Below are 17,631 nucleotides of genomic sequence, written 5' to 3'. Positions count from 1 at the left end.
TAACTATTTGAAGGCTAAATGGTTCTCTTTTGTCCTTTTACACATGTTTGGAGAGCAATAAAAAAATAAATTAAGTGGAAAGATTGGCTTAGATGGTGGTAGGGTTACCCTGATTGAACGGCACATGAATTAAAACCCAACTCCTTAAGGATATAAAAGCCCCAAATACAGTTTTCAGTGGTTTTCCTTCCCTTAGCTCTCTCCTCCACACCACCTTCAAGATGCTTTAAGGTCACAAAGTGACTCGTTCCTCAACAAAAGCTGTTCGGTCTTCCCAGAGCACGCAGAACAAACCTGACATGGAGCTGCATCACAGATCACGATGCAAGATCAAGGACTACAAGAGGGCACGATAAGGACCAGCAAAAAGCAGCCCCTAACGCTCAGCATGGCAGGCAAGTGCCAAAGCTCATCAAGAGCTCCAATACCAGAGGGTAGGATGATGCTTCCAGCACTGGGAAAGACGAAGAAACCTTTCTTTCCTCTTGTTTTCTCGTTTCAAGACCACTCTCCCACTCTGACAGGTTTTCAAACTGTCGTGGCCATCGCAAAAGTGCAATGAAATGGTAAGAAATGCTAGTGAGGCAAAAGGAAAGGTAAATTTCTCAGCAGAAGGGATGGAGATTCAGCCTCTGTGCCCAACCACAAATCCTAATTTTGCAAATAAAGGCTTTGTAACAGGAATGAGATGACGTGCAGTTTGAGCGAGAGCTGGTATAGGAAAAGGCAGAACACCATTTACATTAATTAAGCTGCAAATTTTCACATGCCATCAGTTAAATACATACAGTTAAAATTTTAACTCTGATTTCCAAATATCTCCATGACAAGCACGATGCATGAGGATACGGGGAGGCCAAGAACAATTATTTCTGCCTTTTGTGTTTGGCAGAAACTCCTGGAAGCATGTCACTATGTAAAACACAGAATGAGAGTGAGCAGACCACGTCTGAGCACATCCAAGCACCTGCTTTTCAGATCTACCCTCCAAGATCCATACCAGAGAGAAGTGACAACTGCCAGACTACGATCACAAAACCCCAAGGTATTACAGCACCTCTGGGAACAGAAATCCCTATTTTACAGGTTTACAGAAAATTTAACCCCTGGCAGAAGTGGTTATTTCAGGACCCATGGTAAGAAGCGCACCCAGTCAGCCATAACAAGTTAGCTTTGTAGATCCAACAAATAAAATCCAAATCTCAGTTTGAGACGCTCTTCTCGACCAGATAAGCATCCTATCCACCATGAACCATTTTTTTTTTTTTTTTTTTTTTTTTACTGATTTAACATCACCTCCTGAACAACCACCAGCCTCACCAACTTATGACAACCACGCCGGAGATGTCACTCCTCAGGGCAGCTCTGCAGAAAGGTTCCCCCACGGAACAGAAACCCAGCTGAAATCAAACCAGCTCTGTAAATATGTTCAGGTTTGTACCAACCCAGAGGTTTTTCGTGCCTTGTTTCTTGGGGGAAGCATTAACCTCTCGCAGCGTTCCTGCAGGGATGCAATGGGCAGGGATTCGTTCTCTCCAGAGACCAGGCTTGGCAGAAAGCTGCTGCAAACCAGGGTCCATCGCCGCCTCCTCCCATAAACCACACAAAAACATCATTAAAACGATGTTTTGATCTTAAAAATCTTAAAAAACAAAGTAAAGGCTACACCCAGACCAGGCAGCAAGTCTGTCGCTTTCAGGAAGAGCTCTCATACGCACCCATTTCACGGAGATCTTATTAGACATCACATAAACATCATTGTTTTAGGTCGTTTTTATTATGCAACGGGCAAAAAGCTGGCAAAAACCCAAACCTGCAAGTGCTGAACAAAAGAAATCCCGCGCTGCTTGTCCCTGGGTGGGAGGGAAGGCACGTGACAGCCACGGAGATCTGCAGCAGGCTAACGAGCCTAAATGGACGCAGGAACGCAGCAAAGAGATGCCTCCGTAGGAAAGCAAAGGTCTCGACACTTCCTGCAAAGCTGTAATTAGGTTAAATTACAGGAAATTTATGAGCATTTAATCTAGGAGCATCTTGCTGGGAGAGGAAATACCGGGGGCCTAATGTAGCTGTAAATCCCTGCCGCTCCTTCTCGGCGCTTTCTGGCCCGTATTGTTCAGTCCGTTTGCAGCACGGATTAGGCATGCCTATTTGCAAAACATTTATTGAAAACTGGGCTTATTTTAAATTTTAAATAAAGGAATTGGGGGTGGGAGAACAATGAATGAAGTACTCGGGCATGCTGCTAGGAAAATTACTTCTTTCAAGCAGAAAAATTACAAGGCCGCTGTTAAACCTAAGGTCCCCCGGAGTGGAGATTTCCTAGAAGTCCTGATAGTCTTTGCAGGATTATCCTCACAGAATAGCTCAAATTAAAGGGGATTTTAAAAAATTTCTTAACTAATTCCATCAAAAACGGCAGCGAGACATGCCCAGAGATTAGCAAACAACACCAGGAAAGAAGGAAAAGGACACACAAGTAACCGCAGCCCTATTACTCCCAAGTTAATTAGCGAACAAGGACATGAAAGAAGCTTTGAAGGAAATGGATATGGAAGTTGAAAATGGGGAAAAAAAGAGCTGACAAAAGAGCTGGCTTTGGGTTTAACTCTGTACTGAACTCTTACATTTCAGTACTGGATTCCTCGGGTGCTGGACCAGTACTTGAAATATTGTGACCGAGAACATGCCTTGCCATATGAAGGTGGATCCTTATCCCAAACATAGGATTGATTTATTTGAAGCGGCAGAAAAGAGAACAAAGACTGTACGGTGACAACCATAAGCCATCACTGGAAGGCACCTAAAATTTAAGGCGCCTAAAAGGCACCCCCAAATTTATTTCCAGGATAGGCAGGGAAATAGCGAAGTCTTCACGAAAGCCGGCAGTGGAAAATGATCTTCTGTTTTTACCAATAAATGGAAAATTACATCAGGAGCATCTCTCAGCTGCGAGGGTAAGGTGGGAACCTACAGTATGGGAAGGGACAAAAATGGTTTAGCTCCCCTAGCCCAACAATAAAGGCTGGAGGGAATGAAACTGTGCTCTGCAAACACACCATGGATAAATGCCAAGGATCCACGGGAGCTGTTTGAACTACAGGAATACCGACAAAGGAAGAAATAAACTAACCTTTAATAAATGTAGAGTAGAGCTGTATCTGTGTTTCACACACCTGCACGCCGTGATACCAACGCAAGAGTAAAAACCACCACGCTTTTTGTTTTGCTTTACTATGCATGTTCATTCAATCATCCTCAGGTCTTAAAAAAAAAATATATATATACAGTACCATAAATGCACAAAGATCTGTACAAGGACTGAAATCACATCACAGTCCAAAATTACAAGCAAAAACTTGGAGAGGAAACAGTATTTACAAGCTAACATGGGCACAAAAAATTGCTTATTCTCATCTGAAAAGCTTCACGGAGCTGGAGTGCACAAATTTGAAGGATCCTACTTTCATAACCTTTCTATTTCCCCCCAAAATGTAGTTACTTCTACATTAGTAAGTCATTTCTGCAATAAATTTGGATGAGAAGTCAAAAGGATAAAACAAGCTACGTTGTAGATACGTCAAGTGATAACAGAAGGTGGTCATAAAGAAAATACCTCGCAGGATGTAGAAGCATCAGGAGCACTGCACATGGAGCTAGGATGCAGGAGATGTTTTCAGCAAAGGAGGAAAAGTGGTATCTAAAAGCAGCAGCAAAAATTATCACCTCCTGCTCTGTGACAGCCAAAAGTCGGTGTGTTATCAGCGTTATTCTCATCCCAAATCCCAAACACTGCACCGTGTGAGCCCTTACGGAGAAAATTACCTTGATCCCAGCCAAAACCCTGACAGAGATCCTTCCTCCTGTTCAGTTTTATGAACTGGCACTGACCTTTTCAAACATAAAAGTGTTTTCAGTCTCTTGCTCACTGTCACACTTTGGATTCCTGTATGGTTTCTACAAGACCCAAACCCCAACAGAAATAACTGTTACCTCCAGACAGCAACGAATTATTTTTATTTTTTTTCCAGTTTAAAAAGCTGGCTATGTATTAAAAGCTCATTTAAGATCAGAACTTATATTGATGATATTCATCACAGGCTCTCAGCCTACCCTTACAGACAACTGCAGCTCACGGTGAAACACAAGAGAGGGCAGGGGCTGCTAATTCCTAAAAGATACACACCTAAGCTCCTATAAAGCCAAAGTGTCCCCTTGTAATTACAAATTAAACGAGATTTTGAGGCTGATAAAGTCTGTTCCATTGCACGTGAGTCACAATGCACGGCACAGTCAGTTTTAGGGCACTACCTGGCTCCTGGAGCTTTCCCTTTTTCCATCCCTGTATGAAAAAACAGAACTGATGTTAACAAACAAAGCCTGTCAGATGGTTTCATGACACACGCAGAACTTGAATCATCCTTCTAGAGGCTTTCAGATGCGAGTTCTCTCTCACAGCTCGTGTTTCTGGCATCATCTCTGGCAGCTCTGGTGCAAATTGCAGGGTTTACCAGACGTAAAGAGCTTGGGAAGCAACGCGGTGGTGTGGACGTGTAGGCGACCACCTACCATGGGAACACCTTCTCTTAAAGAAGACTTCTTGTGGAAGGATCTCCAGGGATACGAAACCAAAGATGAGCACACTCAGAGAATATCAGCAAAAGAACAGCACAAAAAGAGCAGTCCTGGGGCCCAGAGCACCAGGAAGCAACAAGACAGAAAGGTTTTGGGGAAATGAGATTCAGATCTTCACCTCCACCAGCCTTTTTTTAATATCTGCTTCTTTCAAGTCCACAATAACCGCGCTTTGGAGGGTCAGGAAATGAATCTCCCGTCTCCATTTGATATTTTCTAAAGGACCTCGAGGGGAGAGACGAGTCATCCCAACGGGAGCTTTGCCAGGAGGTGATTACCAAGCTCCCTGCTGCATGATGCGTGTGAGATCGATGTCAGCTTCGCAGATCTATCCTTAAAGGAAAAAAGGGAAGCGGGGAATGCCTTTAAGTGATGAGATCTGATTCCTGCCTCTTGTAATTCCTCTGGTCTCCTTACCAAACCCTAAGCAAGCCTTGATTTCGCTTACCTGGCCCTTAACTGAAGTTGCAGCTTGTGTTAGCCACCACATCTCGAACAACAAAATGAGAAAACACCACCCAAGGAAACAGCGAGGCAATTACTGAACCATATAGCTACGTATGAAAACTTCCTCAAGAACCATAAAAACAGGGACAGATAAATAACAACTCAAACTAAGGGGTTATCAGAGAGACCGTATGTCCCTAAGTATTTAAAAAATAGAAATCTAAAGATCAATTTTTGTATAAATCACCAGAATTGTAACAGTAAGCTCCGTAGGAAGACAAAACACAATAGGAAAATGTGATAGCGTAAGCACATCACAGAAGAACACTGTATTAACCCAGCTCTGTATAAACCTTGGCAATGTGAAATCCCCAAAATGGGATACCTTGGCATACCACTGGGAGAAAACACAGCAGGGAGAAGCCAGAGGGCTTCAGATAAGACCAACGCAGAGCCCTACAAGGGAAAAGAAAGATTTGGAGAGAAAAAAACCAGCTACCTAAATGCTGGCCAGGCAGCAGCTACAAGCAAGGGACACAGAAGTCAGCAGATTTACAGGGTGCAAGGATTGAATAAACAAAAACAAAAACACATTTGTATTACTAAAAAAGAGCCATTTGATCAGCATTGACAAGGAAAAGTGAAATTCAGGTGGAACACCCAGAAGGTCAGTTTATTTGGAAACCAGGTTTTCTCCCCAGAAGAAGCCACGGGTCCTGGAGCAGTTTCAAACGAGCCTGGACAACACGCCACAAGGCTGCAGATGAAGATGAAGCAGATGCAGTTGAAGTCCAGGAGTTGGATGATCCTTGTAGGTCCCTTCCAGTTCGGGATATTCTCGGATTCCATGAATGCAGCACCCAGAACCTGTGCTTTGAGGTCTCCTAGGCTGCTTCCCCCTTGCTGGGTCTCCATTTCTTCAGGATACGTGGATGTAGGCTGGCAGCCTTCCAGACAAAACGTGCCCAGGTGAAGCATTTCAGTGATTTAGTGGCTCGGGGAGAGGCAACGAGGTAATTTTAGGGGGAAAAAAGTGATTAATTATTAACAAGGCAATTTGATTTTTATTCCTCGTGCTCATTTCCGAGCGGTTCCAACATGCTGGGTCAAGCAACACGTCCTGATTTACGGCCTTCCACGCTTCCTGCCCCACAACTCATTCAGCCAATATTTTCGCAGACTTCTTTACCCCGATCACGGCATTTCGTGTTACATTTGTGCTCTTCACAGCAATCAGAGCGCGGGAGGTAATTAGGAGAAAAAGCTCTCAACGCCCCTGACTAACACTGCACGCAGGAGAACGCTCGGTTCAAACCTGTGAAGCGTGGGTGGATTTTCTAAAGGCACAAGCCTCTCTTTGGTATGCAGGGCTTACAAAAGCACTTGTTATTAAACTGCTTCGGGATCGCCCTGGGTTACAATCAAGCCATCCTTTGCTTTCCCCTCACCTCTCTGCCAAGTGCTTCGCTGCCGTGTAGTGCAGAAGATTAGGCTCTAATTGGCCCGGCACCCACCTTGCTTCTCACGGATGTTATACTAAAAATAAAACAAATGCATGCCAGTTAATGCTACACGAAAGGAAATCTTACAACTCTATGCATTTCTTCACCAGAATCCAGCATCTGTGCAATCCCATAAGTGCAACATTCGAGTTCAGAACGCAGATTTCAACTCAAACGTTGAAACATTCATCGCTGGGCTAAGAAGTTCTTGGTTTTCCCTCTCAAATCTAAAACAGATCCATCACCTGTTTGGTTTCTGGTATCCTCAAACCTGTTTGGTTTCTGTTACTGCAATGCCTGAGCCACTCCAGGCTCCTGTGTGCTTATCCTCAACACCTCTGCAAGAGGAAGACGGGTTAAAAGAGGGTGTTTGAGCCCCAAAACCAAAGCCAGGACTTTCAAACACCGAAGTGTTTCTCTGACCACTAGACCATCCTCACCTACCACAATAAAAATGAGTTAATTTACAAGAGGTGACGTGGTTAAGTTTTAGAGTGAAGGGTCTGAAAGAGTAAGGACTGTACAGTTTCCAGAAACAACATTGTTATGAGTAGTTCTTACAACGTGTAGCATAACAGAGTTCTCCTCCTCCTGGAATTTTATTGCAAAAAGAAGGAAAAGTGTCTGACAACCAAGAACCTGGAATGGCGATTCTTCTGAGGAAGGATGACTGATTTTTCTTTTTTTCGAGGGGTTTGCTTGAAGCCCTTCATGACACCAGTCCGAGATGTGCATGAGATGTTCCTTCTGTTCCTCTGAAGGGGGTCAAGAACAGCTTTGGAGGGCAGAGGACAAAATGTGGGGGACCAACTGTGAAGTCTACCAGAAAATTAGGAATGCAACTGCAAGGAGAATGGTCTGAGGTGTGGAATAAAGACAGCTGCTAGAGCTAAATCAGAACAGCCACGCTTCTCACTTCCAAAGCCCAGCTCTGCTAATTGTCTTACTACGGCTGTAATGATGTCAATGCCACCTAGGCCTGCAACAAGCACAGGGTATTCTGAAGCCCTAATAAATGTTTTGGGGGTTTTGAAGGGACCACTTCACTAAATGTAACTGTATTTGAGAAAACCAGATCACCAGAATCTACCCTTGGTCATTTTTGGAGTTTGCAAGAAGAAACCTGGACGTACAGGGCGATGCAAACCTCCTTTACAGTATATTTTCCTTTCCAATCCAAGATACCCACAGATAAGTAGTCTACGAGAAATAAATTCGCATCCCAATTAGCCACTGTGCCATCCTGTCACCTCTGAATGTTGCTTTCCTGGAACATGGGAAGCCTCGTGGCAAAGAGAACAGAATTTCCCTGGGAAATGTGCACCTGAGATGACAGCGAGCAGACCAATTAGGCTGAGGTACACCTGGAAGGATTTTGCCAGTAAATCTGAAGTTAAAACAGTCGACACAGACACATCATCTAAGAAAAAAAAATCAATCTACAAAGTGCACCAAAAGCAAGTGCTTACAGCTGGAAAACGCAATCAAAGTCAGGAGCGATTAGGCTGAGATGATGTCAAGTCAGAGCATTACATGCAATAAGCTCGTTGCTGAAGGGCAGATTTGCTGCTATTACAGCCTTGAGTGGGAAACAAAACGTCTCTTAAATGTTATTTTAAGCCAGGCTGCTGATGTCAAGCTGGAAGGAAACAAGGAAGAAGAGCAGGCTTGCTCCTGAGCCAGTCCTAAAACCAGAGACCAATATGTTACAGGTATCATCTGTGGCATTTCCATCACTTCACTTTTCTCCTACCGTGCTGGTTTCAACCTCCCAGCTCCATGTCCAGGGTCTACACCGGTTCCTCCAATCCTGGGGCTCTGCCCGGAGCAGAAAACACAGCTCTTGGCAGCTGGCATCTGTCTGTCCTCACCCAGACAGCGCCTGGAGGCACCGTAGCTGCTCCCTGAATGGTGAGTGGCAGAGAACAACTCGGATTAGTGCTCTTTGCCAGCGAGTTGTAGCTTTAATTTAAGCAGCCTTGCTTCAAAATCCAAATCCTCTTCCTTTCCTTCTTTTCTTCCTACCGCAGTGGATTTCCCCTGGGTGCTCAGCATGACCGAAGTCTCTCCTGCTGGTTTTTCACACAATTCTGCTGCATTTTGCCCCGGATGGATGGTAGAAAATTAAGAAGAAAATGGTAGGTGACAAAGGTAAAAATGGAGCACATCGAGATGATGAAACCAGTGCACAGCAGCCTTCACAGCACCAGTTGGTGGCACTCCCTCTCTCACCAGTAAACCAGGAGAATTCTCATCTCTACGTTGATTTTTCACAGGGCTGCCTCAAATTAAAAATCCCAGCACTTACCACAAAGTATGATTCAAAACAAAAAGGGATCTGACCTCAGAAATGGCTTTAACTCTCCTTCTTCAGGCCTAAATACCCAACTTTGTCTCTTTTACACACGCACTCCTCTTCTTTGTGCCACCTGTGAAGCCTGCATCACCTTTTCCAATTAACACAACGACCTAGTAAGGACTTTCAGCTGTACTTAACTCACTAACCCAGGACTTGAACTATTTCTAATTCCAACTCTATTTTTCACTGCCCAGCTGTCATTTTGAGACAACTTCCAGGTTCTCGCTTGAAAAATGAAAAGAATAAAAGAACAGCAGCTGCCTATTAGCCCTCAAACATCAGCAAAAGCTATTTATCTACGTGCAAATGAAGCTCCTCCACAAGGACAGCAAGATCCAAGCTCAGATCTTGAAGTATCTCACGATCTAAAGCAAATACAGGAAGAGGTACACAACATATTGAAGGTTCAAGCTTTAGGCAACCCTCTTTTTAATTACACCAGCTCCAGTTCATGCCCGGGGTGGTGAGCGTTCAGGCCCACAAAAAGTTTTGGTGCGTAAGGATGTGAAACAGTTGAAAACCAAACAAAATGAATGATGTCTCCAGCACAAATGGCAGCCTGAAGACTGCCAGAGGAAGCTTTCAGAGGGCAGAAGAAAAGAGAAATTAACACAGAAGTCATATGGAGATCAGCACAGAAGAGTTTAAAGGCAAGAATTTAAGAGCTTGGAATGGGATATGTTTAAGAAAAGGAACTAGGAAACATTCCTCTACAGCCTAAAACAGAGAAAGAAGGAAAACAAGGAAAAGTTAAATCAGGATGGACGCAGTTTTAGCATTCAAATACCGTGCTGATGTTGGACATTGTGCTGCAGACAACGCTAAAACGTGGGCCTTGAAAGATTTAACAGCCACCAAGTCCCAAATGCCTGGGAGGAAAACAACAGCGCTACCGCAGATCACCAAGCCGTGGCAGCTTGTTGAAGTGAAGGCAAACAACAGCTGCTGTATGATTTCACCACCCCGGCGCACTTCTCTGCTACCTCCCGAGGCATCTCCACGAGTCAACGGAGCTGATTCTTCTCAGCAACTCCACTCACCAGTTGGAAAGAGGGATGAGGGATACAAACTGGTGAAGCTCGGCTGGTTTTCACTCTGCTGCTTCCCAGGAAAAGCAGGAATTTTCAGCTGATGGCAGCTTGCTGCAGCTTTATGGAGATGGCATCAGCTGCACCCAGCTGCAGGGGGCAGACCTGCAGGTGCCGGGGGCTGCGAACAGCAGCGCTTTGCTTCTGTTCTCTTTTTGAGCTTCTGAGAGCAAATCCAAAGTTTAAAGGGAAGCGTTTGCTTCTCCAGGCTGTTTATGCACGCACTGCTCAGAGCACTGTGGAGTTTTTGTTTTCTCTGCTCGCATGGGTCATTTCCACAGCTGCAAAGAGGACTTGGGGGGGGGGAAAGAAAAGAGAAAAGATAAAGGCATCAGCTTTTACTCACGAGCAAAATATCATCTAGAGCAACTCTGTACATATACCTCTAAGATTTAACACTTGAAGAGCCTGCGAGTAGCCTCAGTGCTGGAGCTTGGGGCCAGCACCAGAGCTGGCAGCCACCAGCAGGGCTCCGAGGAAGCCAGACCTGCAGATCCTATTTCTCAAAGGCAAGGAATTCTTCAGGTATCCCTGGGTTTCTCCCCAGCGAGGTCAAAACACCAGTTGGAAGGGACCAGAGCAGCGTGCTTCGCAGCTGGGAAGCTGCCCTCCACCTAACCACACAGATGGCACGGACTTGGGAGGATGGAAAAACCCAAAAACAAGTGACAGGTCTAATAAAGCAAGCAGAAATACTCTGTCCCGAGATCATCAGAGCTCCATGCTATGCTAACCGTGCTGCAGCAGCCCTACAGACACCTCCTTTGATTGACTTCTGAGTCCTGGATCTCCAGCTCACCCCCGGCACCTTGATTTTTCTCTAATTCTGCTCTCCTGCCTAAAGCAGAGCGAGCCGTGCCTCCTCCTCAAAGCCAAAAGTCAAAAATCTGTAGCTCGTGAGTCATTAGGTTGAGTCAGGTCTCAAACTAATGGCCTGGACCTTGCCCAGCTGAGCCAGCTCCCACTCCTGTCTTCCTCCCCGGCTCCTCTGGGTTGTGAGGAGAATCAGGACAATGTTTCTTGGACTAGGTTTAAGAGGAAAATACCCTCCTCTGTCACAGAGACCACTGGAGATCCTTCAGGAGACACACACCACGCATTGCTGGGTCACCCCAAGGACGCTGGGTTCTGGAAATAAGCCCAAAGGAACCGAGGAACAACGCCTCCCCAGCAAAACCAGCACCAACAGGAGAAAAGAATAGAAGAAACTTAACACCCCAGGGCACAGCTGGGAAACAGATTCCCCGCTGGATGTTAATCTCTATTCCGAAATCAAGATTGGAATTTCCCCCAGGAAGCTCTGTAAAGGTTGAGTCACCAGTTGCTGGAAAGGCAAAGAGCTGGAGAGGATCCTGGTGAGGTTGGGGGGCACCCAGGGTGCTTCTCCCAGCGAGAATGAGAGGCAGAGGGGTTGCTCCTGCCTCTTGAGCTGCAGGCACGCTGAGCTCTTGCTCCACCAGGGATTTGCGGGTATGCAGAATGCTTCCTCAGAGGAACTAAGTTAATTTAAAAAAAAAAAAAAAAAGTTAGCCTGGTCAGCAACTCTGGATTTTCGAGCTAGCACCCGGAACCTGAGTATTTTCTGTGTGCATTTTCAGTTGCAAAAGGGGTCTGTGCCCAAACCTAAATGCTGCCCATGGGATTCTTGCCTGTACGGGGATCTTCAGATGCTCCCATCAGCTCATCGTAAGAAAATGGATGCTAGAACAACGTTTCTCTGTTTTTCAGGGCTGTAACATTCTCCAGAAACTTCTTGCTTCTCGACACCTTCTGGCTTTGTACTGCTTCCACAGCACAGCCGAGCACCTTTAATTCATGCAGCAGCTTTGCTTCTTCACTGAGGCTGAAAACCATCTGTAATTAACGAGGCAGGAGTAACGAGGCCCACACACCCAAACTCAAAGCCATCACAGGTGGGCAGCTTTGCCCTGAAAATCCTTTCAAAGAGGGATCTCTGCTAGCATTATAAATCTTACTTCAAAATATGTATAAAAAAGTAAAACTCTTTGCATTTTCTTAACCTTTTGCGATCTGTGAAGCTTTCTGTGAGCCTTTTTAGGCTTGTGAGAGAGGGAAACAGCCACATGAACAGTGCTTGCACGCGCTGCACGACGAAATGACCATATACTGCTGAGCTGCGAGGACTGAAGACAGCTCCCAGGGTTCCTCTGAGCAGTTTTGCCACGATTCTTAAATCTTGCTTTTGTTTCGAAAGCATCTTCCCCACTGTTCTGCAAAAGGCTCGAGTAAATATGGAAAATACATTACATAAATAGCAGTTTCAAAAAAATAAATAAATAAAAAAGGACAAATCCCAAACAGCCTAAGGACATTTTTGTCTTTCAGCTGTAACAACTGTCACTAAAGGCTCCTTTAAAGGCATCCAGAAGTCAGCAGTGCTCCTTTACCATGATTTATTTCGCGTTAATCTCCTGATTCCGAGCTCCAAATAGATGCTCTGTAAATTCGCATCGTGCGGTTGGTAAGCCTCTCTGCCTTCGTTTGCACATCGCCAAATTAAATTGTAGAAATGCCACTGCTCTGTTCCCCTTTGGAGTGGCAGATGTCCAACTGCCAGCTGTACAAGCACTGAGTATGGAGCACTAATTACGGAGTAATCAAACGCGGTGTTAATCCATACACGGGAATTTTATTGTCACTTAATGAGTGCGCCACCATTAGCAGATAAACACACGTGCGGCGCATTACCGCTGCATCCATCAAGCTTTAAGCGTTTCCATAAGGTGGTGGAGAAAGGAGAGCTGGGTAACTGGGCAAATTTGGGCTTTCCAGAAGATTTTGGCTCCGAAAGCTCTCGTGAAAACAGGAAGTCGAGCTGTCACGGGGTGACAGGTAGAGCTGCTTCATGGATTAGAAGCTGGCAAAGAGACACGAAAGAATTCAAACATTAATTGTGGCAAAACGCTTCCTGCACCTGGGTCAGGGAAGTTACACGCTCAGATCCATTTCAGTCTTACAGACCGCGAGGCTGTGGCATTGTCTCCTTTTAAATCACACTTTAGAAATCATCAGTGTCACCATGTCTTTAAATAATTCAGCTGCAGCCAGGCAGCAGGGCTGATCACACCCAATTAATCCTCCCTTCTTCCTTCACCTGACACTTTATTATTGAAAGGACAGGCGGAGCTCTTGTAAGCCCTTGAAGGCAGACACAGCTGGCTTTATTTCAGGTTTTTATTTGGCCTCACATGGATTGTACCTAGCTCAACAGTCCTTCTCCAAAGCCTGTGGAGAAGGAAGCAGGATGTCCATGAGGCCCAGGTGACAGCGGATGTGGCAGTCAGCATCCAATCCTGATGACATTTTCTAACTTTAAGTAAGTTTAGCTAGTTGGTAAGCTCCCAAGTAACGATCCTCATGCAGAAACAGAGATCCAAGTATCTTTGTTGACAGCTCAGCTACTGTTTTTGTAACTTTCCTCAGAAAAGACAGTGGTATTTTTGTGTCACTGTTTACAACGCTGGGAGTTCTCTCACAGCGCTGTGTCTCTCTCCCACCTAACCACACAAATAACAGCCATCTTACCCCTTGTCTAGATCAGAAATAGGAAAGATTTACGAAACTCTAACAGAAGTGGCAAGAAACGTGGGCAGATTCTTATGATCTGCTTTTTTTTTTCCCCTGAAATATGGGTTCCATAAGGCAAGGAAAGTTATGGAAATACAATAAAAAAAAAGCAACAGGTTTAACTGAGGATTACAAACCCCTAGGTACTACAGAGGGCTCTCTTCAGCTTAAAGCATCCATTTAAATCACTCTGCTCTCCACGTTTACAGCAATGCAAGTCCACGAACATCGGGTCCGTCCACTTGTTGCCATGCACAGGATGAATGTTTCTCAGAAGGATGAACACAAAACAAGATGAAGCACTTATCACACAGACATTCAAATCAAAACAGACCCAAAAACTTAACACCACGTGGGCTAAACTGACCTGAAACATCACCCCCGCTAAAATAAGTAATGATTTTGCCCTTAAACAGCAGGACTCACATCCTGTTGTTGGGGTGGGAGGGTGTTTTCCTTGCTTATTATTTGGAGCACAGAAGCTGGGGTAACTCAGCAGCCAGGCACTGGGAGGTGGAAAGGATTAGCTCAAAACAAATGCACCTGTACTGCGTGCCCTCCAGCACACGGGAGTCGATCCAAAGCTCCCGAGGAACCCTGATGAGTGAATTACTCCACCACGCAATAAATTTCATCAGCGAGGGATATGAGAGTCATTTTGGTGCTTAACACAGGTTGGCACAGTAATTCTTTACATCTGTTTTTTTTTCCATTTCAATCCGTTTAATATCCTAAGGAAGGACACGGAGCAGTTAGTCATCCTCCTCCACGAGGCAGGAAAATTGGCAAACTGCAGACCCAAGGCAAGAAAACGCATTTTTTTTGTTATTAAAAAAAAAAAAAAAAAAAAAAAAAAAAGACTGTAAATACAAGTCATTGTGTTTGGAGAGAATGCAAATATTAAGTGCTATAGAAACAACGCTGCCCCACGTTACCTCACCTTCACTTCTCTGGTTACGCACAACTGATTAGCTGCCACCATTTAGTAATTCTTGAAGGAGTGAATGGCAAAGAACAGCACGTAGGCTTCTGGAACACAGCGTAGTAATTTGGGTACAAAATGTTAAATACCACATAGACTTAATTTGCAAACCAAGCTTTCAGTTTGACTCTTCAGCATGCTTTAAAGATCTAAAGAAGATCTAAAGAAAACACAGTATTCGTTCTGGAACTACCAGTACCCTTCAAGCTTTGGGCCTCCAATAATTTCTTATAGATTATTGTTATAAATTATTTACAACAAGCATTCAAAGTAAAAATTTTAAGTATGCCACCAACTCAACTGGGTCATATCAAGACAGCAAGAGGTCAGAAACTGATTTTCACTATTCTGTAAGGTAAGTAACACAAGCTGCACGTTTTTAAAGCAGTATCTTTAACAGCAAGATCAAGAATTACCACAACGAGAGCTTTGAGCGAGATAAGAAAAATATTTTTGTACTTTCTGGTTTGTTTGCTCTCTGAATTTGAGTTTTTGTTAAGAGCAATGAGGCCATAAAGGCACAGCAACTGACAACAGGCAGTTGGGTCATTGAGACCCCAAATATACTCTCAGCTCTTCTGTTGAAGCATCAAGACTTCAGGACAGCATCTCTCTGATCTTCCAAAATAATTAGCTTCAAATTACGTATTTCAGAATCAGTTGGGAAAGACCCTTCAGCTGCTTTACAAAAGACACGTTGCCAACCCACTTTTGCTGGCTAAGGCTTAATTTAATTACAGTGAATCCACATCCTCAAAAAACAAACACATATTTCCTCTGACCCTCACAGTGCAGTTACAGAATTATTGCTGAATAAGATCTAAACCATTGTGACTTCTCCACTGACATCATCCGCTGTTAAGCCAGCCCTAAAATACAGCGGGTTTATTTACTGTTCTGCTTTTTGGTCCATTTAAATGCTCTAAGTTACAGCACAGCTCTTATATGCAGTTGTTTCAGCACAATTGTGCTGAAAAAAATTGTGGTCCCAAACACCAAAACCATCAGGAGGGACCAGACCTTCTATAATTGGTCCCTTTTTCTTCCAAACACACACCTTTTCACTTCCCACTATTAATCCCATCTTCTTTCTCCTGCAAAATCCAGAAGCGGACGAAAAATACCAGTTCACGCATCCGACAGCCAGGAGATTATTTCCAAATTTACATGCTAGTCAAATTTATCCTCGCATGGGTGAAGGAGCAGCACTTCCTCTTCCCTATGCAGATTATCTCACAGGCTACTTTTCACCACAAGGAAAACACAAAAATACATACTCTGCAAAAGCATCAGTCTATTTAAGAACTTCCCACTTTGTCCCATTTTAGCATATGAAGTTCCCTCTTGAGCAGCCATAAAACTACGCGCCAACTTCCCTTTTCCCCCCTGAGTTTCTATGCCGTTTGTGCTAGTGTTTTTCACTCTTTTCCCATTCCCACACTCTGCAACCTCTTTCACAACTATTTCTGGTGGTTCCTCACCCCTGTGTTTGTCACCAGGAGTCCCAGAGCCTTCCCTCCCCTGCCTGCCAAGCTCTTCCAAAGCGCTGCAGAAGCATCCCAGCTATGTGAGAGGCATTCTCGGATTGCCTGCTCCAAGCACTTCAGGAGAGGAGAGCCTGTTTAATATTTTTTTTCCTAGGATCTTAATGCTTCAAAAGCAGCCTCTTGCCTTATAGGTGTGAAGGGTTTGTTTTGCAGGGCAGGGAGTCTGCCTGGTGGCAGCACTACAACTCCTGGTGGTAGTGCTACAATTACTACACCCTTTAAAGTCACAAGACACAAAAACACTGCATTTTTTGGCAAAATATCAGTGACAGAGGGCTTGACCCCTTACCCACTACTGCAACATACCATGTCTCAAGCACCATGCAGCCCTGCTGGATGACCCTGGAGTTGAAGAACCTCCTTCTTTCTCTAAAGCACGCTTATATACGTACACATAAATCCCTGACTGCCCTGAATAACAGAAGTTTGAGGTCAAAACAACAAACTGAAGGACTCCTGAGGTTCCTCATGGCTATAGGAACAGGTAAGGCCCACCATCTGCAGCAAAAGCAGCCCTGAGGAACTGGTGGAGAGCAAGGCGCCTGTCGGCTACAAGGACACCTTCTCCCTCCCCAAACTATTTTGGTGTCATCCTGCAGAGCTGTGTGGCCTCATGGCACCGTGCCCTGAGTAATTTCCCAAAGAGGGGACCCTCTAGAAATGGGTCTGTGCTGTAAAACCAACTTTATTCCAGCACCAAGCCCCCCAAGACCCACCTCATCCCTAAGATGTCTCCCCCTCCTCCTGCCCCACCGCCGCTCGGGGCGCAGCCTGAGGGGAGAGTTTTGGGACAGCGGGTGCCCAAACACCACAATGAGCTGTGGGAGGAACCATTCAGACGGATATTTTGAGGCAAAAAGGTCAGGAAAAAAGGAAAAATCCCTGCTTCCACACAGCACGGCTGGCTGAGGGGCCTCCGGCCACCGCTACCCCGCCATCTAAAGGGGCTATGGAGGAAGATGGGGGGGAGGGGGGAAATCCCTTCAGCGGGGCTTCGTGAGTGGGGCGAGGACCCCTCAAAACACCCGTGGGGATAGAGGAGAGGGGGAATAAGGGGGTGAAAAAGCCGGGGCTGGGGTCGGCGGCCACTCACAGAACTCGGCGATGTAGTAGGAGACGGCGTAGTTCTCCTCGCACCACTCCAGGGTGGAGGTCGGGGGGCCCCAATAACCCTCCCGGTCAGCGGCCGGGGCCATGGCGGTGACCGCTCCAGGCCACGGAGGAGCCGGGGGAAGGAGAAGGGAAGGAAAAGAGGGGAAGGAAGGTGGCCAGGGCCCGGAGCAAGGCGGCTGGAGGGCGGGAGCCGCCGCTGGGCCCGCCCGGCCGAAGGCGGAGCTGGAGCGGGTGGGGGGGGGGGGAGCGAGAATAAAAATAAAAAGGGGGAGAAAAATGGGGAGTTGTCATGGCGACCGGCCTGCCGACCGGCCCTCTGAGGGGGGGAACCGTGGCGGCGAGGCAAATTTTGGGGTGGAAAAGGGAAATT

The 17,631-nt window shown here is 45.5% G+C and overlaps 1 protein-coding gene across 1 annotated transcript in view; it reads right to left on the bottom strand.

The window, feature by feature from the left end:
- Positions 1-17,427, bottom strand: part of ACER3 (alkaline ceramidase 3) — a 52,657-nt gene extending 35,230 nt beyond the window's left edge. Inside the window, exon 1 of the mRNA XM_082777707.1 lies at positions 17,242-17,427. Within this exon, the coding sequence (XP_082633833.1) occupies positions 17,242-17,344 (103 nt within the window). The 5' untranslated portion in view covers positions 17,345-17,427. The remainder of the gene's footprint in view (positions 1-17,241) is intronic.
- Positions 17,428-17,631: the final 204 nt, after the last annotated feature.

This window comes from Aythya marila (genome assembly GCF_965140915.1).
Source record: "Aythya marila genome assembly, chromosome: 1".
NCBI classification, from domain to species: Eukaryota; Metazoa; Chordata; class Aves; order Anseriformes; family Anatidae; genus Aythya; species Aythya marila.
This window is presented reverse-complemented; position numbering and strand designations above follow the sequence as displayed.